This window comes from Callithrix jacchus, chromosome 13 (genome assembly GCF_049354715.1).
Source record: "Callithrix jacchus isolate 240 chromosome 13, calJac240_pri, whole genome shotgun sequence".
NCBI lineage: Eukaryota > Metazoa > Chordata > Mammalia > Primates > Cebidae > Callithrix > Callithrix jacchus.
In genome coordinates this window covers 60,410,524-60,435,792 of record NC_133514.1, presented here as the reverse complement: position 1 = coordinate 60,435,792, position 25,269 = coordinate 60,410,524, and the positions used below count along the sequence as shown (strand labels likewise).

Sequence of the window (25,269 nt, the reverse complement as noted above, 5' to 3'; positions counted from 1 at the left end):
CCCCAAAATAATACAAAGATTAGCTAGGCGTGGTGGTGGGTGCCTGTAATCCCAGCTACTTGGGAGGCTGAGGCAGGAGAATTGCTTAAACCCGGGAAGCAGAGGTTATAATGAGCTGAGATCATGTATGTCCCTGTACTCCAGCCTGGGCAACAAAGCAAGACTCCATCTCAAAAAAAAAAAAAAAAAAAAAGCTTAGAATGCTACCCAAGTTATATTATATTTGAAGCTAATATCTAGACAAGATATAAAATTGTAGTATTATTTTTGTAAAACAAGACTCTCTTGGAAGATATCCATATTGCATGTTGAAGAAATAAGGCATTCATTGTTACCAATCTGCTAGGAATAAGAAGGAAGTGAAGAATGCAGCTCAAAGACATTTGCATATTGTCTTTATGTTGTTACCTAATTTGCAGAAGTTTGCATACACCTATGTGCCTATGAATTGTATTCTCTTGCAATAATTACCAGGGAAGATGACCTAATAGGTGTTATGAAATTGAATGATCAGAACAGTATTAAGGATACAAGAGAAAGACCTTTAGGAAAATTAATTAAGCACCATATTTGTATTAAAAAATTTGTTCCTATGATTTTGCTATGAAAGTAAACTGTAAAGTAAATGATAGTTTTTCATGCTATCACACAATTTTATAAAAATAAAATTTAAAAGTATAAACACTTATGTCATTTATTGTTCTAAAAAATGGTGCATTGCTTTCAATAAAAATATAAGTGCTTGCCAGGTGTGGTGGCTCACACCTGTAATCCCAGCACTTTGGGAGGCTGAGGTGGGTGGATCACCTGAGGTTAGGAGTTTGAGACCAGCCTGACCAACATGGTGAAACCCCGTCTCTACTAAAAATACAAAAATTAGCTGGACATGGTGGTGGGTGCCTGTAATCCCAGCTACTCAGGAGGCTGAGGTAGGAGAATCGCTAGAACCCAGGAGGCAGAGGTTGTATTGAGCTGAGATCGTGCCATTGCACTCCAGCCTGGGCGACAGAGGGAGAATATGTCTTGGGAAAAAAATATATATGTTCTTATATATGGGATAAAATAAACTTATTTTCTTTCATTTTCTCAATTATATCCTAATCAAAACCTTTTTAACAAATGGATTTTGAACCTTATTTTAAGCAAATTCTTTCTAAATGTCATTTTCCAGTAGCTATGATCCTGTTAGCCAAGGACTTCTTGCCCCCCTGAGACCTGTGCCTTGCCTGGCCAGCTCTCCTGTTTCTACACTTGTGGCTGGGTCAGTTCCCCCAAAATAATGTCCTGTCCAGGTCTTGGCTCTTCTCCATTTGTTGGGCATAAATCCTTATCAGAACTCCCCTCAAATATGATGTGTGGTTGATTCACATGCCATTCTCATTCATTCTACCCATTCTGGGTCTTCACTGCATGCCGCCTTCTCTAATTCTCTACATAATTGTAAGATATCTGAGGAAAGAACTTGTGGATATTTATTGTTTTGTGACCCCTGACCTCATTCTGCTACCTGTACTCAGAGTGTAGCTAGCCAATTGCAGCCATTTGAGAGTATTGCCCCTTCTTCATTCTCCCCTCCCTGCAAGCATCACTGATGTTCATTCCCTACTACAGAAGGAGGAGTGGTAGAGAGAGGAAAAGCCATTACCAAAGCAAGGGAGATAGGAATGTCTCCAGAAAACATTGTCATCCAGGCAATCTACCATTTTAGGAACATTTCTCTTCTTGTAGGGGTTATGATATTGGGTCTGGACCTCTTAGGAGTCAATGTGTGAGTCTTGGGGACCCATAAACCCCTTGATTTTCAGGCAAAGTTCCGTGTGATATACCTTGTTCTATAGAGTCCACAGTTTATAGAATTCTAGAGAGTTCACAGTTTATAAAGATCTAGTGAGTTCAGGACATGCTCCTTCCTCCATTCTCCCTGGGAATGTAACCTCTACTTCTCTAAAGAAATCATTAGGACATAGTATGAGATCATGTTGATCCTAGAGTCTTACCTTTTCCACAAAGTACATAATGCCCTCATGACCACGCTGGCCAGGAGGCTTCCAGCTGAGCACCACATAGCTCCGGGTGGCCTCAGTGACAGAGAGGTCTGTCGGGGGGCCAGGCACAATACCCTCTGAAAAACAAGGAAAAATGAGAAGCACACATTCTGGGTAGCCCAGGACATGCAGAGAGCCACAGATGCTGCTCGCCTCCTGAAAGAATAGTTAATTATGGTTCCACAGTATAAAGAAGTATCTTGTCTCTAAAATTTCCCCCAAAACATCATTCATTCATTCATTCTTCAAATGCCATTGAGGAGAATTTTTGTTTATTTGTTTGTTTTATTTTGAGATAGGGTTTTGTTTTGTTTTCTTTTGTTTTGAGACAGGGTCTTACTCTATCACCCAGGCTGGAGTGTAAGTGGTGCAATCATGACTCATTGCAGCCTTGACCTCCTGGGCCCAAGTGATCCTCCCACCTCAGCCTCCCAAATAGCTGGGACCACAGGTGCACACCACCACACCTACATAATTAAAAAAATTTTTTTTGTAGAGATGAGATCTCCCTGTGTTGCCCAAGCTAGTCTTGAACTCCTGAGCTGTCGTGATCCTCCCACCTGAGCCTCCCAAATTACTTGGATTACAGGCGTGAGCCACTGCAGCCTGCCCCATTATTCATTTAGAATACAGAGCTAAGAAATCTAGGACATTGTTCTTATCTTTGAATAGTTCTGAGGCCAGGTCAAGAGTTTTAGGGTGAAAGCAAGGACAAACTTCCAGAAGCACTCAGATCCCAGAATTCCCATCAGTGTGCTGTATCCAGGACACCCATCTCAAGTGCAAGGACACACATAGGCTCAAAATAAATGGAGAGAAGAAGATTTACCAAGCAAATAGAGAGCAAAAAAAAGGAGGAGTTGCAATCCTAGTCTCTGATAAAATAGACTTTAAATCAACAAAGATCAAAAAAGACAAAGAAGGACATTACATAATGGTAAAAGGATCAATGCAACAAGAAGAACTAACGATCCTAAATATATACACACCCAATACAGGAGCAACCAGATATATATAGCAAGTTCTTAACTATGTAAAAAGAGACTTAGACTCACAGAAAATAATATTGGGAGACTTTGCCACTCCGCTGTCAATATTAGACAGATCAACAATAGAGAAAATTAACAAGAATATTCTGGATGTGAACTCAGATCTGGACCAAGCAAACCTAATAGACAGCCACAGACTCTCCACCCCAAATCCACAGAATATACATTCTTCTCAGCACCACATCACACCTACTCTAAAATTGACCACATAATTGGAAGTAAATTACTCCTCAGAAAATGCAAAAGAACGGAAATCATAGCAAACAGTCTCTCAGACCACAGTGCAATCAAATTAGAACTCAGGATTAAGAAACTAACTCAGAACCACAGAACTTCATGGACACTGAACAACTGGTTCTTGAATGTTAACTGGATAAACAATGAAATGAAGGCAGAATAAAGATGTTCTTTGAAACCAATGAGAATGCAGTGTCTAGAGGAAAATTTATAGCAATAAGTGCCCACTTGAGAAGTAAGGAAAGATCTAAAATCGACACCCTATCATCAAAATTAAAAGAGCTAAAGGAGCAAGATAAAAAAAACTCAAAAGCTAGCAGAAGACAAGAAATAACTAAGATCAGCACAGAACTGAAGGAGATAGAGACACGAAAAAACCCTTCAAAAAATCAATAAATCCAGGAGGTGGTTTTTTGAAAAGACCAACAAAACAGACAGACCACTAGCCAGATTAATAAAAGAGAGAAAAATCAAATAGATGCAATAAGAAATGATAAAGGGGATATCACCACAGATTCCACAGAAATACAACATACCATCAGAGATTACTACAAACAACTCTATGAACATAAACCAGTAAACCTAGAAGAAATGGATAAATTCCGGAACACTTGCACCCTCCCAAGCCTAAACCAGGAAGAAGTTGAAACACTGAATAGACTAATGGCAAGGGCTGAAGTTGAGGCAGCAATTAATAGCCTAATAACAAAAAAAAGCCCAGGTCCAGATGGGTTTATAGCCGAATTCTACCAGACATACAAAGAGGAGTTAGTACAACTCCTTCTGAAACTATTCCAAACAATCCAAAAAGAGGGAATCCTTCCTAAATCATTTTATGAGACCAACATCATCCTGATACCAAAACCCAGCAGAGACTCAACCAAACAAGAAAACTTCAGGCAAATATCCATGATTAAAATAGATGCAAAAACCTTCAATAAAATACTGGCAAACCAATTGCAACAGCATATCAAAAAGCTTATCCATCCCAATCAAGTAGGCTTCATCCTGGGGATGCAAGGCTGGTTCAACATTTGCAAATCTATAAACGTAATCCACCAAATAAACAAACCGAGGACAAAAACCACATGATTATCTCAATCGATGCAGAGAAGGCCTTCAACAAAATTCAACAATCCTTTATGCTAAAAACTCTCAATAAACTAGATATCAATGGAACGTATCTCAAAATAATAAATGCTATTTATGACAAACCCACAGCCAATATCATACTGAATGGGCAAAAATTGGAAGCATTCCCTTTGAAATCTGGCACTAGACAAGGATGCCCGCTCTCACCACTCCTATTTAATAGTATTGGAAGTTCTATCCAGAGCAATCAGGCAAGAAAACAAAATAAAGGGTATTCAATTAGGAAAGGAGGAAGTCAAATTGTCTCTATTTGTAGACGACGTGTTTGTATATTTAGAAGACCCCATCGTCTCAGCCCAAAATCTCCTTAAACTGATAAGCAACTTCAGTAAAGTCTCAGGATATAAAATCAATGTGCAGAAATCACAAGCATTCCCTCACACCAATAACAGAGAGCCAAATCAAGAACAAACTGCCATTCACAATTGCTACAAAGAGAATAAATACCTAGGAATGCAACTAACAAAGGATGTAAAGGACCTCTTCAAGGAGAACTACAAACCACTGCTCAATGAAACAAGAAAAGACACAAACAGATGGCAAAACATTCCATGCTCACGGTTAGGAAGAATCAATATTGTGAAAATGGCCATATCGCCAGAAGTAATTTATAGTTTCAATGCTATCCCCATCAGGCTACCTATGACCCTCATCATAGAACTGGAAAAGGCCACCTTAAACTTCATATGGAACCAAAAGAGAGCCTGCAGGGTCATGACAATCCTAAGCAAAAAGAACATAGCTAAAGGCATCACGCTATCTGACTTCAAACTATACTACAAGGCTACAGTCATCAAAACAGCCTGGTACTTGTAACAGAACAGAGATATAGACCAATGGAACAGAACAGAGGCCGCAGAGGCAATGCCACACATCTACAACCATCTAATCTTTGACAAACCTGAAAAAAAGCAAGAAATGGAAAAAGGATTCCCTGTTTAATAAATGATGTTGGGAAAACTGGCTAGCCATGTGCCGAAAGCAGAAACTGGTCCCCTTCCTAACACCTTGCACCAAAATTAACTGCAGATGGATGAAAGACTTACACATAAGACCTAACACCATAAAAACCCTAGAAGAAAGCCTAGACAAAATCATTCAGGACACAGGCATAGGCAAGGACTTCATGACTAAGACACCGAAAGCACTGGCAACAAAAGCCAAAATAGACAAATAGGATCTAATTAAATTCCAGAGCTTCTATACAGCAAAAGAAACAATCATTAGAGTGAACCAGCAACCAACAGAATGGGAAAAAGTTTTTGCAATCTACTCATTTGACAAAGGGTCAATATCCAGAATCTACAAAGAACTAAAACAGATTTACAAGAAAAAAAAACCTACTCAATAGTGGGCAAAGGACATGAACACTTTTCAAAAGAAGACATATATGAGGCCAAAAAACATATGAAAAAATGCTCATCATCACTGGTTATTAGAGAATTGCAAATCAACACCACACTGAGATACCATCATCTCATGCCAGTTAGAATGGCAATCATTAAAAATCTGGAGACAACAGATGCTGGCGAGGATGTGGAGAAATAAGAACACTTTTACACTGTTGGCGGGAGTGTAAAGTAGTTCAACCATTGTGGAAGACAGTTTGGAGATTCCTCAAGGACCTAGAAATAGAAATTCCATTTAACCCAGCAATCCCATTACTGGGTATATACCCAAAGGATTATAAATGGCTCTGTTACAAAGACACATGCACACGTATGTTCATTGCAGCACTGTTTACAATAGCAAAGACCTGGAACCAACCCAAATGCCTATCGCTGATAGACTGGACAAGGAAAATGTGGCACAAATACACCATGGAATACTATGTAGCCATAGAAAAACGATGAGTTTGTGTCCTTTGTAGGGACATCTATGAATCTGGAAGCCATCATTCTCAGCAAACTGATACAAGAACAGAAAATCAAACACCACATGTTCTCACTCACAGGCAAGTGTTGAACAATGAGAACACATGGACAAAGGGAAGGGGGCATGACACACTGGGGTCTGTTGGAGGGGAATACAGGAGGTATAGTTGTGGGTAGGGAGTTGGGGAGGGATAACATGAGGAGAAATGCCAGATATAGGTGATGGGGATGGAGGCAGGAAACCACATTGCCATGTATGTACCTATGCAACAATCCTGCATGTTATGCACATGTACCCCAGAGCCTAAAGTGCAACTATATATATATTTTTTAAAAAGCTCTACACTTAATGTTAGGCCTAATGGTGAAAGATTGAATGCTTTCCCCCTGAGATCAGGAAAAGGCAGAGATGACCAGTCTACCACTTCTATTCAACATTATACTAAAGGTTCTAGATGGAGCAATAAGGAAAGAAAAAGAAATAAAAGGTATCCAGATAGAAAAGGATTTATGTTTATTTACAGATGGCATAATCCTGTATTAGAAAATCCATAACAAATTTCAAAAAAAACCCTAATGTTTATCAGAATTAATAAATTAGTTTAGCAAGGTTGTGGGACACAAAATCAATACACAAAAATCAATTGTGTTTCTTTATACTAGTTTCTTTATAAAAGCAAATTAAAGTAAAAAGCAATACCATTTACAGCATTATCAGAAATATGAAATGCTTGAGATTAAATTTATTAAAATGTGCAAGACCTGCACACTAAAACTACTAGACAGAGAAATTAAGGCAAAGCTAAATAAATGGAAATACAGGATATGTTCATAAATCAAAGGACTCAATGCTGTTAGGGTTGAAATCCCAGCATGTTTTTGTAGAAATTGATAAGCTAAATTTCAAATTTACATAGAAAGGGGGGAGGACTCAAGATGGCGCTGTGAGAACAACCCAGGATTGAGGCTCTCGCTGGATGCGTGGAGAGGGTGAGTCGGGGACGCATTTCCAGACGGACCTTTTTTGCCCACAGAACGGGGAAATTCCCAGATATAAAACAAACACGAGACGCCAGCCAGAGATCTTGACTGGTGTAGCCAGCAGCCGGTGTGGCTGCGGCCCGCGCCAGAGCGCAGAGGCGCTCCACAGAGTTCCGCACAAAAGCGCACTGTTCCGGGTGCCCTGTTGAACTGGCAACCTGAGGCCTGAGAGGGCTGAACTTGAGACTGAACAGGACTCAAACAGTGAACCAGCCCAGGACAAAGCGTTAGGGGTAGCGCAGTGCGACAAACAAAACGGTGATCCCAAACGCTCGCTGTTAGGAGGTTCCCTTAAAGCGCAGCTCCGTGCGGGAGGGGCGTCCGCCATTACCGAGGCAACCAGCCCCTACTGAGGTACACACCCATTGCTGATGCAGCCTGCCGTTGCCAAGGCAACCCGGTACAACAGAGAGACTCCGCCGCAGGGCAGAGCCCGCGGCTGCAGGGCGGAGACCGCAGCAGAAGGGCAGAGCCTGCAGAAACAGGGCGAACCTCACACCAGCAGGGCGGAGCCTCGGCAGGACAAGACTGCCTCCTAGCTGGGCAGGACAACCCGGCGGACACTCAAAAATAAAGCCCCAACCCCTTCAGAAAGAGCAGCAGAGAAAAAAAGGACTTTTTTATGAGTTCTGTTGCAGCAGAATTAAACATAGCAGCCTAACAGCCCTGAATGAACATCAGAGCTCACAGCTCAGCACTTGAACTCCTATAAAGTACAGACTGTCTCCTCAAGCAGGTCCCTGACCCCTCTATATCCAAAAGACTGACACTTGGCAGGCATCATTCTGGGACAAAGATAGCAGAAAAAGAAACTGGTAGCATCCCTACTGTTCCGCAGCTGCTATAGGTGTACCCCAGACAAGCAGGGCCTGGAGTGGACCTCTGCAGTCGTACAGCGAAGGGGCTAGACTGGTAGAAGAAAAAACAAGTAACAGAAATACTTCATCATCAACAATCTGGGTGTCCACTCAGAGACCTAATCGAAAAGTCAGCAACTACACAGACGACAGGTGGATAAATCCACAAAGATGGGAAGAAACCAGTGCAAAAAGGAGGAAAACACCCGAAACCAGAACACCTCGCCTCCTAGAAAGGACCAAAACTCCTCACCAGCAAGGGAACAAAGCTGGATGGAGAAGGACTGTGACGAAATGACAGAATTAGACTTCAGAAGGTGGATAATGAGAAACTTTTGGGAGCTAAAAGAACATGTTTCAAATCAATGCAAAGAAACTAAGAACCTTGAAAAAAGATTAGAGGAAATGATAACAAGAATGGATAACTTAGAGAGGAATATGAATGAATTAAAGGAGCTGAAAAACACAATATGAGAACTTCGCGAAGCATGCACAAGCTTCAATAGCCGAATTGACCAAGCAGAAAAAAGAATTTCAGAAGTCGAAGATCAACTCAATGAAATAAAATGAGAAACCAAGATCAGAGAAAAAAGCGCAAAAAGGAATGAACAAAGTCTCCAAGAAATGTGGGACTATGTGAAGAGACCTAACCTTCGTTTGATAGGCGTACCAGAATGTGACGAAGAGAATGAATCCAAGCTGGAAAATACTCTTCAGGATATTATCCAGGAAAATTTCCCCCACGTAGCAAGATAGGCCAACACTCAATTGCAGGAAATACAGAGAACACCACAAAGATATTCCGCAAGAAGAGCAACCCCAAGGCACATAATCGTCAGATTCAACAAGGTTGAAATAAAGGAGAAAATACTAAGGGCAGCCAGAGAGAAAGGTCGGGTCACCCACAAAGGGAAGCCCATCAGACTCACAGCAGATCTCTCGGCAGAAACTCTGCAAGCCAGAAGAGAGTGGGGGCCAATATTCAACATCCTTAAAGAAAAGAACTTTCAACCCAGAATTTCATATCCAGCCAAACTGAGCTTCAGAAGTGAAGGAAAAATAAAATCCTTTGTGAACAAGCAAGTACTCAGAGATTTTGTCACCACCAGGCCTGCATTACAAGAGCTCCTGAAAGAGGCACTACACATAGAAAGGGACAACCAGTACCAGCCATTCCAAAATCACACTAATTGCTAAAGAGCATCAACATAATGAAGAATCTACAACAACTAACGGGAAAAAGAGCCAGCTAGCATCAAAATGGCAGTATCAAGTTCACACATAACAATACTAACCCTAAATGTAAATGGACTAAATGCACCAATCAAAAGACACAGACTGGCAAATTGGATAAAAATCCAAAACCCATCAGTGTGCTGTATCCAGGAAACCCATCTCACATGCAAGGATACACAAAGGCTCAAAATAAAGGGATGGAGGAAGATCTACCAAGCAAATGGAGAGCAAAAAAAAGCAGGAGTTGCAATTCTCATCTCTGATAAAATAGACTTTAAAGCAACAAAGATCAAAAGAGACAAAGAAGGCCATTACATAATGGTAAAAGGATCGATACAACAAGAAAAGCTAACGATCCTAAACATATATGGACCCAACACAGGAGCACCCAGATACATAAGGCAAGTTCTTAAAGACTTACAAAGAGACTTAGACTCCCACACAATTATAGTGGGAGACATTAACACCCCACTGTCAATATTAGACAGATCAAACAGACAGAAAATCAACAAGGATATCCAGGGCTTGAACTCAGACCTGGAGCAAGCAAACCTGATAGACATCTACAGAACTCTCCACCCCAAATCCACAGAATATACATTCTTCTCAGCACCACATCACACCTACTCTAAAATTGACCACATAATTGGAAGTAAAGCACTGCTCAGCAAATGCAAAACAACTGAAATCATAACAAACAGCCTCTCAGACCATAGTGCAATCAAGTTAGAACTCAGAATTCAGAAACCAACCCAGAACGCACAGCTTCATGGAAACTGAACAACTGGCTCTTGAATGTTGACTGGATAAACAACGAAATGAAGGTAGAAATAAAGAAGTTCTTCAAAACCAACGAGAACAAAAACACAACATGCCAGAATCTCTGGGACACATTTAAAGCAGTCTCTAGAGGAGAGTATATAGCAATAAGTGCCCATATGAGGAGAATGGAGAGATCCAAAATTGACACCCTATCGTCAAAATTGAAAGAGCTAGAGGAGCAAGATCAAAAAAACTCAAAACCCAGCAGAAGACAAGAAATAACTAAGATCAGAGCTGAACTGAAGGAGATTGAGACACAAAAAACCCTCCAAAAAATCAATAAATCCAAGAGCTGGTTTTTTGAAAAGATCAACAAAATAGACAGACCACTAGCTAGACTGATTAAAAATAAAAGAGAGAACAACCAAATAGATGCAATAAAAAATGATAAAGGGGAAATCACCACAGATTCCACAGAAATTCAAACCATCAAAAGAGAATATTACAAACTACTCTACGCACATAAGCTAGCAAACCTGGAAGAAATGGATAAATTCCTGGACTCCTGTGTCCTCCCAAGCCTAAACCAGGAGGAAGCTGAAACTATGAATAGACCAATAAAAAGGGCAGAAGTCGAGGCAGCAATTAAGAGCCTACCACACAAAAAAAGCCCAGGTCCAGACGGGTTCACAGCCGAATTCTACCAGACACACAAAGAGGAGCTGGTACCATTCCTTCTGAAACTATTCCAAATAATCCAAAAAGAAGGAATCCTTCCCAAATCATTCTATGAGACCAATATCATCCTGATACCAAAACCCGGCAGAGACCCAACGAGAAAAGAAAACTTCAGGCCAATATCCATGATGAACATAGATGCAAAAATATTCAATAAAATATTGGCAAGCCGATTGCAACAGCAAATCAAGAAACTTATTCATCATGATCAAGTAGGATTCATCCCGGGGATGCAAGGCTGGTTCAACATACACAAGTCTATAAACGTAATTCACCACATAAACAGAACCATAAACAAAAACCACATGATTATCTCAATTGACGCAGAGAAGGCATTTGACAAAATCCAACAGCCCTTTATGCTAAAAACCCTCAATAAACTCGGTATCGATGGAACATATCTCAAAGTAATAACAGCTATTTATGACAAACCAACAGCCAATATCATACTTAATGGGCAAAAACTGGAAGCATTCCCTCTGAAATCTGGCACTAGACAAGGATGCCCTCTTTCACCACTCCTATTCAATATAGTACTGGAAGTTCTAGCCATAGCAATCAGGCAAGAAAAAGAAATAAAGGGTATTCAAATAGCAAAGGAGGAAGCCAAATTGTCTCTATTTGCAGACGACATGATAGTATACCTAGAAGACCCCATCGCCTCAGCTCAAAAACTCCTGAAACTGATAAGCAACTTCAGCAAAGTCTCAGGATATAAAATCAATGTGCAAAAATCACAAGCCTTCCTCTACACCAATAACAGACTTAAAGAAAGCCAAATCAAGAACGAACTGCCATTCACAATTGCTACAAAAAGAATAAAATACCTTGGAATACAACTCACAAGGAACGTAAGGGACCTCTTCAAGGAAAACTACAAACCACTGCTCAACGAAATCAGAGAGGACACAAACAGATGGAGAAACCTTCCATGTTCATGGTTAGGAAGAATTAATATCGTAAAAATGGCTATACTGCCCAAAGTAATTTACAGAATCAATGCTATACCCATCAAGCTACCATTGACTTTCTTCACAGAACTGGAGAAAACCACCATGAACTTCATATGGAACCAAAAGAGAGCCCGCATAGCCAAGTCAATTCTAAGCAAAAAGAACACAGCGTGGGGCATCACACTACCGGATTTCAAACTATACTACAAGGCTACAGTAATCAAAACAGCATGGTACTGGTACCAAAACAGAGATATAGACCAATGGAACAGAATAGAGGCAACAGAGGCAACACAACATATCTACAACCATACAATCTTTGATAAACCTGACAAAAACAAGCAATGGGGAAAGGATTCCCTGTTTAACAAATGGTGTTGGGAAAACTGGCTAGCCATGTGTAGAAAGCAGAAACTGGACCCCTTCCTGACACCTTACACTAAAATTAACTCCAGATGGATTAAAGACTTAAACATAAGACCTGGCACAATAAAAACCCTAGAAGGAAATCTAGGCAAAACTATCCAGGACATAGGAGTAGGCAAGGACTTCATGAACAAAACACCAAAAGCATTGGCAACAAAAGCCAAAGTAGACAAATGGGACCTAATCAAACTCCACAGCTTCTGCACGGCAAAAGAAACAGTCAATAGAGTGAATCGGCAACCAACAGAATGGGAAAAAATTTTTGCAGTTTACCCATCTGACAAAGGGCTGATATCCAGAATTTACAAAGAACTCAAACAGTTTTACAGGAAAAAAACAAACAAGCCCATTCAAAAGTGGGCAAAGGATATGAACAGACACTTTACGAAAGAAGACATATATGAGGCCAACAATCATATGAAAAAATGCTCATCGTCACTGGTCATCAGAGAGATGCAAATCAAAACCACATTGAGATACCATCTCACGCCAGTTAGAATGGTGATCATTAAAAAATCTGGAGACAACAGATGCTGAAGAGGATGTGGAGAAAAAGGAACACTTTTACACTGTTGGTGGGAGTGTAAATTAGTTCAACCATTGTGGAAGAGAGTGTGGCGATTCCTCAAGGCCTTAGAAATAGAAATTCCATTTGACCCAGCAATCCCATTACTGGGTATATATCCAAAAGACTATAAGTCGTTCAACTATAAGGGCACATGTACACGAATGTTCATTGCAGCACTGTTTACAATAGCAAAGACTTGGAATCAACCCAAATGCCCACTGATGATAGACTGGATTGGAAAAATGTGGCACATATACACCATGGAATATTATGCAGCAATCAGAAATGATGAGTTTGTGTCATTTGTAGAGACATGGATGAATCTGGAGAACATCATCCTCAGCAAACTGACACAAGAACAGAAAACGAAACACCGCATATTCTCACTCATAGGTGGGTGATGAAAAATGAGAACACATGGACACGGAGAGAAGAGTACTAAACACTGGGGTATATTGGGGGGAAATGGGGAGGGCCAGTGGGAGGGGGAGGTGGGGAGGGATAGCCTGGGGAGAAATGCCAAATGTGGGTGAAGGGGAGAAAGGAAGCAAAACACACTGCCATGTGTGTACCTATGCAACTGTCTTGCATGTTCTGCACATGTACACCCAAACCTAAAATGCAATAAAAAATTAAAAAAAAATTTACATAGAAATGTAAAGACAGAATAGTCAAAACAATGGTGGGGGGGAAAGCGACACAGGATTAGAGGACTTATACTTATTTTGAGATACTAAAATTTATATATGAAAAAAATGAAGCTCAGAAAAGCTATAGTAATAAAGACAGTATGGTATTGACAAAGGGGAAAGAAAAATAGAGATTCCAGAAATCAATCTACAAATATGTAATCAACTGAATTTGACAATGATGCCAAGACAAATTGGTTGGGTAAAGAATAATCTTTTCAATAGATATTGTTGAAATAATTGAATAGCCATATGTGAGGATAAATGATAGTAATAATTGAGACCCTTACTTCTTGTAATATAGAAAAAAATAATTTTAAATGGGTCACAGAGTGAAATGTAAAAACTAATGCTATAACATTTCTGGGGGGGGGTGGAAAACAGGAAAAATACCTGGATTTGAGAAAGATGCCCAATGTCACAAACACTGGCCAATGAATACATGAAAAGATGCTCGACATTATGAGTAAGATGCAAATCAAAGCCACAAAGAAATGCCCCTAGGAACTCACTAGAATGGCTAAAATTAGTGAGACTGGCCACACTAAGCACTAGTGACAATGTGGGAGAAACTGGGAGTCTCATGGAGTGTTGGTGGGAATGTAATCATTTCGGAAAACAGTTGGCAGTTCCTTTAAAAATTAAGCATACACCTACCGTATAACACATCCCTTCAACTCCTAGGTATTTAGGCAAGAGAAATGAAAGTGTATGTCCACAGAAAGAGTTAAGAATGTTCATAGAAACTTAAAACAGTGAATGAATAAATACATTGGAATGAATTGATAAACACACCAACGCAGATAAATCTCATGCTGAGTAAAGAAAAACAGACAAAAATGAACATGATTCAATTTACCTAAAATTGCAGGCAATGTAAACTATAGCTACAGAAAGCAGATCAGTGATGGCTGGAGATGGGGGGAGACATGAAAGGGAAGGGGTAAATTTTAGGGATAATAAATATATTCATTATTTTGATAATGGTGATAGTTTCATGGGTATATACACGTGTACAATGTATCAAATTGTACATGTTACATATTTGCAGTTTAACTGCATGACAATTACACCTCAATAAAGCTTTTAAAATAAAATGGGATTCTCTGACAATGTTACTTAAAACTCCAGATATTTTAGAATGTTCTTCCCAAAACGTCTTAGGCAATGCACACTGCACCCTCTACAACAAAAGTCGAACTGGCTAGCAAAACATCAGCAATAGCATCTTGGGCAACCAGACTTCTTACCTGAAGGTTCTTCTTCAGTAACAATGATCTGTCCAGTCCAGGGTGCTGAGGGGCGACCTGAACAGAGACAAATATAAAAATCACAGACATTCACAAATGTGCAATTTACCAGCTGCACTGATGAATTGGGAAAGTGGCTAGATTAGTCACAACTGGGATTGTTACTAGTAGACTATGAACCTTAACCAACACGTAGAGGGCATTGTGGGGAACACAGTCCCTGTTCTCAAGGGACTCGTAATCTGCTGGAGCCTAGAATCTGCCTGGACTGGCTGAGATGTTTCTGGAACTGTACTTGTACAAGCTAGGTAAATAACCTGTGTTCATTTAACTGTTCGATATGAATCTCCCGAAACAGGTAGGCTTTCTCGTACCCTCTGAAGAGATACCATGCGTTTGGGAGAAACATTTCCAGAACAATTGTAAGCCCAGTAGTTATTTATCTATCACAATGAAAATGAAACAGGAGAGGTGACGATCCTCCAGGAAAGCTCAGCAAAGCCATTTTCTCTCATTACATTTTGAAAAACATTACCTACAAAGGAAATCAGTTGAGATCCTGAGGAAGGAAAATGAATGATATGGGTACCAAGTTAAAGAGAAAATTCACTTGTATGATCCCATAAACATCAGAGAGAACGGTTCTAGTCCTGCATTAACCACGGGACTTTTTGCCAGAGTTTACGCAAAAACGGGTGGTAAAGGAGATAACTCATTTGCAATTCAGACAAATCTTATTTTTATTGGAATTGATAAAAGAGGAGTACATGAATGTATGATGGAATTTGCCAGTTTAGAAAAGGGGGCAGGAAGTCAGAGGGTTGGTGAAAAGTGACTGAAGAGCAATCAAGGAACCTGATGAGACACAGTTGCCGGGGAAACTGTGACATTATTATTTTTTTTACTTATTTATTTTGAGATGGAGTCTTGCTCTGTCGCCCAGGCTGGAGTGCAGTGGCACCATCTCGGCTGACTGCAACCTCCACCTCCCAGGTTCAAGAGATTCTCCTGCCTCAACCTCCTGAGTAGCTGGGATTACAGGCGCCTGCCACAACGCCCAGCTAATTTTTTGTATTTTTTTAGTAGAGATGCGGTTTCACCATCTTGGCCAGGTTGGTCATAAACTCCTGACTTCAGATGATACACCCGCCTTGGCTTCCCAGCGTGCTGGGATTACAAGCGTGAGCCATGGTGCCTAGCCAGTGACATTATTTTAATTAGATTTTTATGATGCCACTACATGAACTGAAGGTAAAGAATAACTCTGTGAATGTGGCACAGACCAGCAGTCCTCTACATAGGTGATTTTGCCCCTTAGGTGACACTACTGGCATCTAGTGGGTAGAGACAAGCGATGTTGCTCAGCCTCCTGTAATGAACAAGACACCCCCAGCCACCTCCTCCCACAACAAAGAATTGCCAGCCTAAAATGCCAGTAGGGCCAAGGTTGAGAAGCCTGGCATAAGACTGAAATGTTACTATCCAACACTTCTCGTAATGCCATTTTATGTTTCCTATAATTGGAGATGTCATATGGGTTTCCATGAAACAAATATAGGGCATGATTCATGTACCATGGTTTTGACATTAAGACTTGGAGACTAAACATACTGAAATATTATTATTGTTATTATTGAGGTAGGGTCTCACTCTGTTGCCCAGGCTGCAGTGCAATGGCACAATCACAGCTCACTGCATGCTTGACCTCCTGTGCTCTAGCGATCCTCCCACCTCAGCCTCTTGAGTAGCTGGGACTATAGGAATGTGCTACCACACCTGGCATTTTTTTCTTCTTTTCTTTTTTTTCTTTTTGTAAAGTCAGGGTCTTTCTATGTTGCCCGGGCTGGTCTCGAACTCCTAGGCTCAAGCAATCCTCCCACCTTAGCCTCTCCAAGTGCTGGGATTACAGGCGTGAGCCATGGCACCAGGCCTGAACAAATTATTTTTGAGTCTGATATGAGAACCCAAACATAAATCAGATATAATGTTGTCTGTTTGATATAGAGAGATGCACTGTACTGAGATATTAATGCTCTAAGGGTAAAGAAATAGACCTTGAGCCAGAAAGAAAATTATTTTTGGAATGTATAACAACAGGAATAAAAATGCTCTCCAGGCTCTTTGCTTTCATATTTCATTCCACATACAATGCCTGGAACCCAGTTTAACAATATAAAGTCTTCTGAATAAAATAAAATAAAGCTCTTAAGAGAATGGCTAAAGGCAATGTTTTCTGGGGATTTTCCTCCTCGGATTTTCTAATGAAAAACAGGATTTCTTGTTCTTGCCTCCCTCTAGTGGAAGGGAGAGAAACGACCTTGCAATGAAGCTGATTCCTGCAGTCATTTTTAAAAGGTTTACAGAAGATCCTGAAAAACGAAAAGTACTTACTTTTAAGTCTAGCTTTCTCAGCTGGATCCAGAGCAGCCACGGGCTCGGAAACTCGAGATGGGAAACCTATTCCCGTTTTATTCACAGCTCGAACTCGGAAAATATAGGAACGACCTTCAATCAATCCAGTGACCGGAAAACGAGCAAACTTCACAGGTGTGTCATTGCACTGCGACCAGCTATCTGTGCCCACCTCACACCTAAGGGAATGAGCGTGATTGACAAAAATATTAAAAGAAGTATGGCTCAGTGACTAGCTCCAGAGCTGCAAACCCGTCCGGTTGTTTTGGATCTTCTCTCTGTAAAATATCGAAGTCAGGTGTGGCTCACTAGCTGGTGAACTGCAGGCACTCAGTTCCGCTCAAATGCACTGTGTCTTGTTTACCAAGAGGAAAGAAGCCTCATGTCCTTCCTGAACTCATGAAAAGCAGGCATCTGAGGGGCCTTGTGTACAAAGCAGAGGGGTTTGGGGGTTGCTGAAATAAGCAGATAAATGTCTACAATCTTTGCATTGGAGAGGATCCCCCAAGCATCTCCCTGGCTGATGCCTTCAATTCTACCATTAGTGACTTCTTTGTCTTCTTTACATATTTTCTTTGAAAAACAGAGGTATTATTGAGAAAGCTGGCATCTTAAAAGATACCTATTTGTATCGTAGTTTGGAAAATAGTTCACCATGTGTTCTCACTTGATGGTCATTCCATCCTGTGTAAAGGGTAAGGAGGTTATTGTGAAGATGTTTGTTTCTTTAACAGACGAGATTGATGAGAGGTGGGGAGATGCCCAGGCCTGACAGGGGCAGACTGAGTAGGTATTTGGAAATGCTGATTTCTAATTGAGCGCTTTTATGCAGTTGGTACCTGGAGATGGAGTGGGTCACTCCCCAGCAGACAAATGTGATAGCTCATATCATGCTGTTGGCGTAATCAACAAAGCTTTAGAGGCTCAACATGTGATTAAAATTTACAGCACTAGGATTAAGCAACTCTTACTTTTTTTTATGAGCAGAGTGCTCTATGTTTTGTTCATATCATTTCCCCAGTATGGCTCTATGTCTAAAATGTGTAATTCCCATATGATTTTCAGGGGCGTACGGGTTGTCAGTGGTAGGACAAAGGTGGTTGGTGTGAGGGGGTTATCGCCCTCCTCATCATCACCTTCCTCTCTTTGATACAGACAATAGACAATTTCCTTATGTGAAGTGGAATAGATAAGGTACTCACTTTCCTTATCTAAAGTGTTACCAAATGTGTCTTCAATCCCTGCCTTTGATCCATTTCCCCTAATCCTCCTTGGTGGAAATTCTGGAGCTGCTAGGGGTTTGGGAAGGTGGGGCAGTGGCAGAAGCTGAGAGGGCCAGGACAATTCTTCAAACTATATCTGTCTCCAGAGATTCAGCCTCTTCTCTGTGCAGATACTGCTGTGGTGACCCAGTGATACTAGAGCATGCTTCCTAAGCTCATGTGGGCAGAAGGAAAGGTGGAAGCCACCGCTTCTAACGCTTTCACAGCATGTTGGAGCAGAAACTACAGCCAAGCTCACATCTGAATTCTAGCTCTGCCACTTATTAACTGCGTGACCTTAGACAACTTAGTGCTTCCTCACTGACATGTGGTCTTTGGCCGATATTCATTTCCTACTTGAAATAATAGTAGTGACCTTAAAAGGTAGTTATGGGTTAGTGGTTAATATATGCAATATTTCGAACAGTGCCATGCACACAGTAAATGTCTAATATGTAATAGCCTCAAGGTGGGTATTTTCATTACAACTAAGACCAGAGGAAGACAAAATGTACATATTGATCCCAGACTTTCACTGATCAAAGTTTAAAAATCTCTTGGAAATGTGTCGAAGACAATAAAGCACAAAAAAGAATATATCTAAACCTTCACAATCCATCACTACTAAATGATAAAATGTTATGAAAGCATTATCTCACATATAAGGTTAAACAGTATATGATTTATCAGAAATATTTCTTAGAAATAGTTCTGAGCACAATCACATATATTTATGAACTGCGAGGTTCAATACACCGCTGGTGCAAACCCATCGTGCTAACACGACCCAGATTATCCATCCCTAGTGATTTCTACAATGAGATTTCATTACTCAAAAATGAAAAGAGAATTGGAGCAATGAACTGAATAGAAACCAAGTTAGAGAACAATGTTATTTAGGCCAGTAATCTAAATTTACTGTCTGTATTGTCCACACTCATGTCATAATCAATGTGTAAAGCCCAGTTACTATAAATATCAGAGCCTGTAAGTTTTGGAGAATGTAAACAAGAACTTGTAGATAGTGCATCGTTTGCACTATTGATTTTTTGTTGTTACTTCTTTGCATAACTTGAAACCACATCCTGAGATAGAAATACGACTTTGGTAGTATTACCAAAATAAATATTCTTAAATTACTGACATATTAGGAATATGGACATTAACTATGTTGAATTCCAATTGTTTCATTTCCAAGGTGGCCTCTGTGAGGTCCACAAATTCACAGCATTCTTGCCAAATTAGTGACATGAGCTGGTAGCCAAATTCAAAAAATTCATATTTGGAATGTAGGTAAATATCTAATTCATCATTTTTACCTAAATTCCAAAGATGAATTTTTTTGAATTTGACTAGCAGCTCATGTCACTAATTTGGCAAGAATGCTATGGATTTGCAGACCTACTAGAGGCTTAACAGAGGCCATCTTAGAAATGAAAAAAATATATATATCTCTACCTACCTACTTACCTAAATTCCAAAGATGAATTTTGTAACAGTATGATATGAGCTGTCACATTTGTCTGCTGGGGAGTGATCCACTCCATCCCTAGGTATCAGGTACCAACCGCTGTAAAAGCACTCAATTAGAAATCAGCGTTTTTAAATACTTAATACACACACACGTATCTATAATGGGTATACATACCCATTATATATATATATACATATATATATATATACCATTATATGTATTTGTATATAGATATATATGTATGTGTATGTATGTACATACATACATACATACACATACACAGAAAAAGAGAGACAGATGGAGACAGAGGCAAATAGAGAAAAAGAAAGATGAAGAGAGATACAGAAATAGAAACAGAGAAGAGGAAGGCCAGAAAAGAAAATGTTTCCCCTAGAAATGATGGGAGAAATCAAGCATGCATCTCTATGACCAAATAACTGTAACAGATGCACTAACTTATCAATAAAATATCCCAGAATAGGACTCCCTCCATCGACAGCTGGCTGTTTCCAAGAGATGATGATATAATCTTTGTTGGCCTCCAAGCACTTCACATCCAAGGGAGCAGCTGGGGCTCCTTCAATCTCTGCATCAGCATCTGTGGAGACAAAGAAGTATCCCATTCATTAACCCTCTCAGACATGCTATCAGCTTCGCAGGCTGAGGTCTCAGTGCACATGCTTCTTACCACATCATCACAGTGGCTCAATCTTTGGCCTCTACACAGTAAGCATCAAATCTTGCTATTTGTTGATCAACATAACAATGTGTGTTTTTCACCTTCAGCAGGAAGAACACTGTGTTAAAAAATAGAAAATGCTCTGAAAAGAACCCATGACCTTTGCCTCATGGCCCTTGCAGCCCAAAATGTTCCAAAAGAAAATTAATATGGAGAGGCTGAAGATTGCATTCAGACAAGTCAGTTGTGCCAGAAAGTCAGTTCTCATGACATTGATTGTGCAATGTTGCTAAGAAACAACTAAGAAAGGCTCCCAAGGGGGACAAATGCCCCTTCTGGAGGCATCCACAAGAGAATACGAGTCATGGAGCTTTGCCAGTCCCAAAGCAAGACACTACCATTTTGAAAGAGAAATGAAAATATTTGTTTTAATCAAATGATTGTTACCAGGCTGAAGATATTTAGGAAAAGAACTCCAACGCAATACTCACATCTAAGCTTAGTTTATCTGAGTTTAGTAAAAGTCTGGGATAATACAAGAAATAGAGTACAATCACTGTTTATGAAATGAGATCCCCTGACCATGAGGCCCCTTAGACACAGCTAAATTAGTGAATCAGGGCTGTTTATAGGAGGGAGAAAAGGGGGAATAAAGTATTCAGTTAGTAACCTTTTAAGCAAGAATAATTAAGACAAGAGGCAGGGTCCCTCGAGGAGGAGGCCACATGCCAATTCCTGATGGCATTTGACCAACGCTTTCATAAACAGTTAGTAGAAGAGGCTGAGACATGCAGGAGCCACTCACTCAAGGGAAGCACCCATGTCAACTGAACAAATACTTTCTTCTCCTATGATCTACATTCTGTAACTCTTATGAGTTACAAGGACATTTGATAACATGGCAGAAATATTTGTCTACTTTTCCATTTAATAGGTTTGCATTACCTGTGAAGAGCTCAAGCCACTTGGGTTTTGAACATTCTGTTTCTTCCTCTATGAACCAACAGGAAAGTGTCTAGGCAAATATCTCCTGCAGAAGTGCTATAGGAGAATGTAACTAATTCATCGTGCCTAAAACTTAATGCAGAATCTCTGCATGCCACTCAATGGGAAACGAGCATTTTGATGAGGAGACACTTTTTTCCTTCCAGGCTTTGAGAGCAATGGATGGCAGACAGTGGGGATGCTGACGGCAAAGGCAGAGCAGAGCTGCAGAGGAGGTGGGGATGCTGAGGCTGACATGCTTGGGCTACAAAAGAGGCATTGCTAGAAAGCCACTCAGCTGCAAGGGGGACAGCTGGCAACCTCTAGCCATGTCCTTTTGCTAACGGCCTATAACACAACAACCAGCAGCCTCTGCAGAGTTCAGTGAGCTGGGCATCCATTGCATAGATGCATGATGGCAGGAATGCACTGTAACAGAGCCTGGCAGACAGCAGGCATTCAGGGAGCCGTTGTTCAGCATTTGTATAGCATTGACTGGAACTGAGGTGGGCTTGACAATCTTACAAGTTACTCAGGCATTCATTCGCTCATTCATTCATTCAGTATTCTTCTAGGTGTTAACTGCAAAAGTTAAAAAATAAAGATCCTAGCTGAGTGCAGTTGGTCATGCCTGTAATCCCAGCACTTCTGGGAGGTTGAGGCAGGTAGATTACTTGAGCCTAGGAGTTCAAGACCAGCCTGGGCAATATGGTGAGACCCTGTCTCTATATTTAAAAAAAAAATAGCCAGGTGTGGTAGGGTAAGCCTGTGTTTCCAGTTACTTGGGAGGCTGAGGCAGGAGGATTGTTTGAGCCTGGGAGGTAGAGGCTGCAGTGAGCTATGATTGTGCCACTGCACTCCAGCCTGCATGACAGAGCAAGACCTTGTAAAAAAAAAAAAAAAATCCTTCTTGTTCTTAAGAAGCTACAATGTAGTGTGGAAAACAAAACATAATTGGGATGACAAAAGAAAATGGTGATGCAAGGAGACAGTATTTGGCTTCCGCAGCTGCTACACAGTGTGGGTAGTACCCTTCAGACAACATTAATCCTCTTCTGCGCCTCTGCCCTTCCCTATCCCAGCCCTCCAAATAGTCATACTCTTTGTAGGTTTGATGATTGGATCAAAGATTAGCCCACAACTCTTTGTATTTTGACCTCTGACATAGACTATTAATAATCTTTTGCAAAATGTAGGTAATTCTATTGTCAGTCTTTATTGTAAATTATTATATAAATATTTTATATCAAATATATGATAATAAAAAAGTTAAAATCCCTTTTTTATAACTCAGAGATAACTACTATTAACATACTGGCCTAAATCTTTCTAGACTTTTACAACTCAGAAATGATTATTTTTGAAACAAAGTGATTGTACTATATAGTTTCATGTAAGCTGTTTTTTCCTGATATATTTCCATATCAATATATGGAGGTAGACACTGGTTTGGGTTGCTGTGTGTTATACATTGTTTCATGGAACATCTATTATACTTTATTCTATGAATTGCATATTGGCGAATATATATATTTCTTCCAATTTTCTCCCAAACATTTTTTCCACCTTTGTCCACTTAGTTCTTAGAATTGTTGGAAACATACCAGTGGCAAAGACCCTGAGAAAAGCTGCATCAGTTTATACTCACCAGCTGCTGTAGCAGTGCTTGCTCCGCCATCCCTTTACCCCAGTGGATTTCAATAAACTTTAAATCTTTTCAGTACGATAGGAAAAAAGATCTTATTTCAATTTTCTTTTTTCTATTTTGAGACAGGATATCACTCTGTGGCCCAGGCTGGAGTGCAGTGAGGCAATCATAGCTTACTGCGGCTTCAACCTCCCAGGCTCAAGCTCTCCTCCCTCTTCAGCCTCCCAAGTAGCTAGGGCTATAGGCACACTCCACTACGCCCAGCTAATTTTTTTTTTATTTTTTATAGAGATAAGGTCTCACTATGTTGCCCAGGCTGGTCTTGAACTGCTGGGCTCAAGTGATCCTCCTATCTGGGCCTCCCAAAGCGTTGGGATTACAGGTGTAAGCCTCTGTGCCCAGCCTCATTTCAATTTTCATTGATTGGATTACTAATGAAAAGGTTTTCAAATACTTAGTTACCATTTTCAATTCTTCTTTCATGATATTTAATGACATTCTTTATCACCTTATTATTTCTCTGTCTCTTTCTCTCTTCATGAGAGAGAGAGAGAGAGGAGAGAGGAGAGAGAGAGAGAGAGAGAGAGAGAGAGAGAGAGAGAGAGTCTGAAAAAAAAGAAATAGAGGAAGAGAAGGAAAGAATACAATAAACCCTCAAGGAATATGTAATAAAATGATAATACTGGATATCTGTGGGTGGTAGACTTATGGATGGCTTTACTTTTTATTTCTTAAATTTATATTATCTATTTTCTCACAGTGAACACATATTATCTATGTAATAACATCCTGGCCAAATGTGTACAGCTCTTTACAATGTGTTTCTGCAGACATATGGTGCTTTACACACTGATTGTTCTGGTATGAAAGCTATTTTCTAAGCTGCAAGAATATCAGAGCCCCAAAGCAATACCCTGAAGTGGCTTCATGCAGCTCAATGAATACAAAGTTAAAAAAAAAAACAAATATTATTTAAAACACTGGCAGTTTCTTACAAAGTTAAACACAAATTTATCATATGACCTAGCAATTCCACTTGTAGGTAGGTATCTAAGGGAAATGAAGATATAGGCCTGTAAATATGAACATACATGTTTATATCAGAGTCATTTATAATAACCAAAGAATGAAAACAGTCCGACTGTCCGTCCGTGGGTGAACGTATAGGCAAAGGATGCATATCCATGCATTGGAATGCGATTTAATAAGAAAAAGGAACAATATGTGTTACTATATAAATGAACCTCAAAACATGTAAAGCCAAAGAGGACAGACATAAAAAACCAAAGAGATCCAGAAATGTCCAGAAAGACAAATCTATAGAGATAGAAGGTAAATTAGTGGTTGCAGAAGGTTAGACTGGGTATGGGAGAGGGAAATAGGGAGAAGAAATCTTTTTGGAGTAAATTCCTCCCTCCCTTCCTTCCTCCCTCCCTCCCTCCCTCCCTTCCTCCCTCCCTTTATTCCTTCCTTCCTTCTTTCCTGCCTTCTCTCCTTCCCTCCCTCCCTCCTGCCCCTCTTCCGTTCCTGCCTGCCTGCCTGCCTTGCCTTCCCTCCCTCCCTCTCTTCTTATTCCTTTTTCCTCTCCTCCTCTTCCTCCTCATCCTTCTCCTCCTCCTCCTTATCCTCCTTCTCCATTTCCTTCTTCCCTTTCCTTCCCTTTATTCCCTCCCCTCCCCTCCTTTTCCCTCCCCCCCACCTTCTTTCTTTCCTTCTTTTCTCTTTATTCTTTCTTATTCTGGAGGCCGGGTCTCATTCTATCACCCAGGCAGTGGTGCAGTCACGATTCATTGTAGCCTTGACCTCCTGGGCTCAAGCAATCCTCCCACTTCAGCCTTTCAAGTAGCTGGGACTACAGGCATGCACCACACCCAGCTAATTGTTTTTAGTTTTCGTAGAGATGGGGTCTTGCTATGCTGCCCAGGCTGGTCTC

General features: G+C 40.4%; 1 protein-coding gene across 4 annotated transcripts in view; it reads right to left on the bottom strand.

Annotated features, from left to right (window-relative positions):
- Positions 1-25,269, bottom strand: part of MYOM1 (myomesin 1) — a 195,149-nt gene that overhangs the window by 78,317 nt on the left and 91,563 nt on the right. For all 4 annotated transcript variants that reach the window (XM_035270670.3, XM_078347837.1, XM_035270669.3 and 1 more), the window contains 4 exons: positions 20,482-20,623; positions 17,269-17,468; positions 14,878-14,934; positions 1,998-2,122 (listed from right to left, as the gene is read on the bottom strand). In XM_035270670.3, the coding sequence (XP_035126561.1) occupies positions 1,998-2,122; positions 14,878-14,934; positions 17,269-17,468; positions 20,482-20,623 (524 nt within the window). The remainder of the gene's footprint in view (positions 1-1,997; positions 2,123-14,877; positions 14,935-17,268; positions 17,469-20,481; positions 20,624-25,269) is intronic.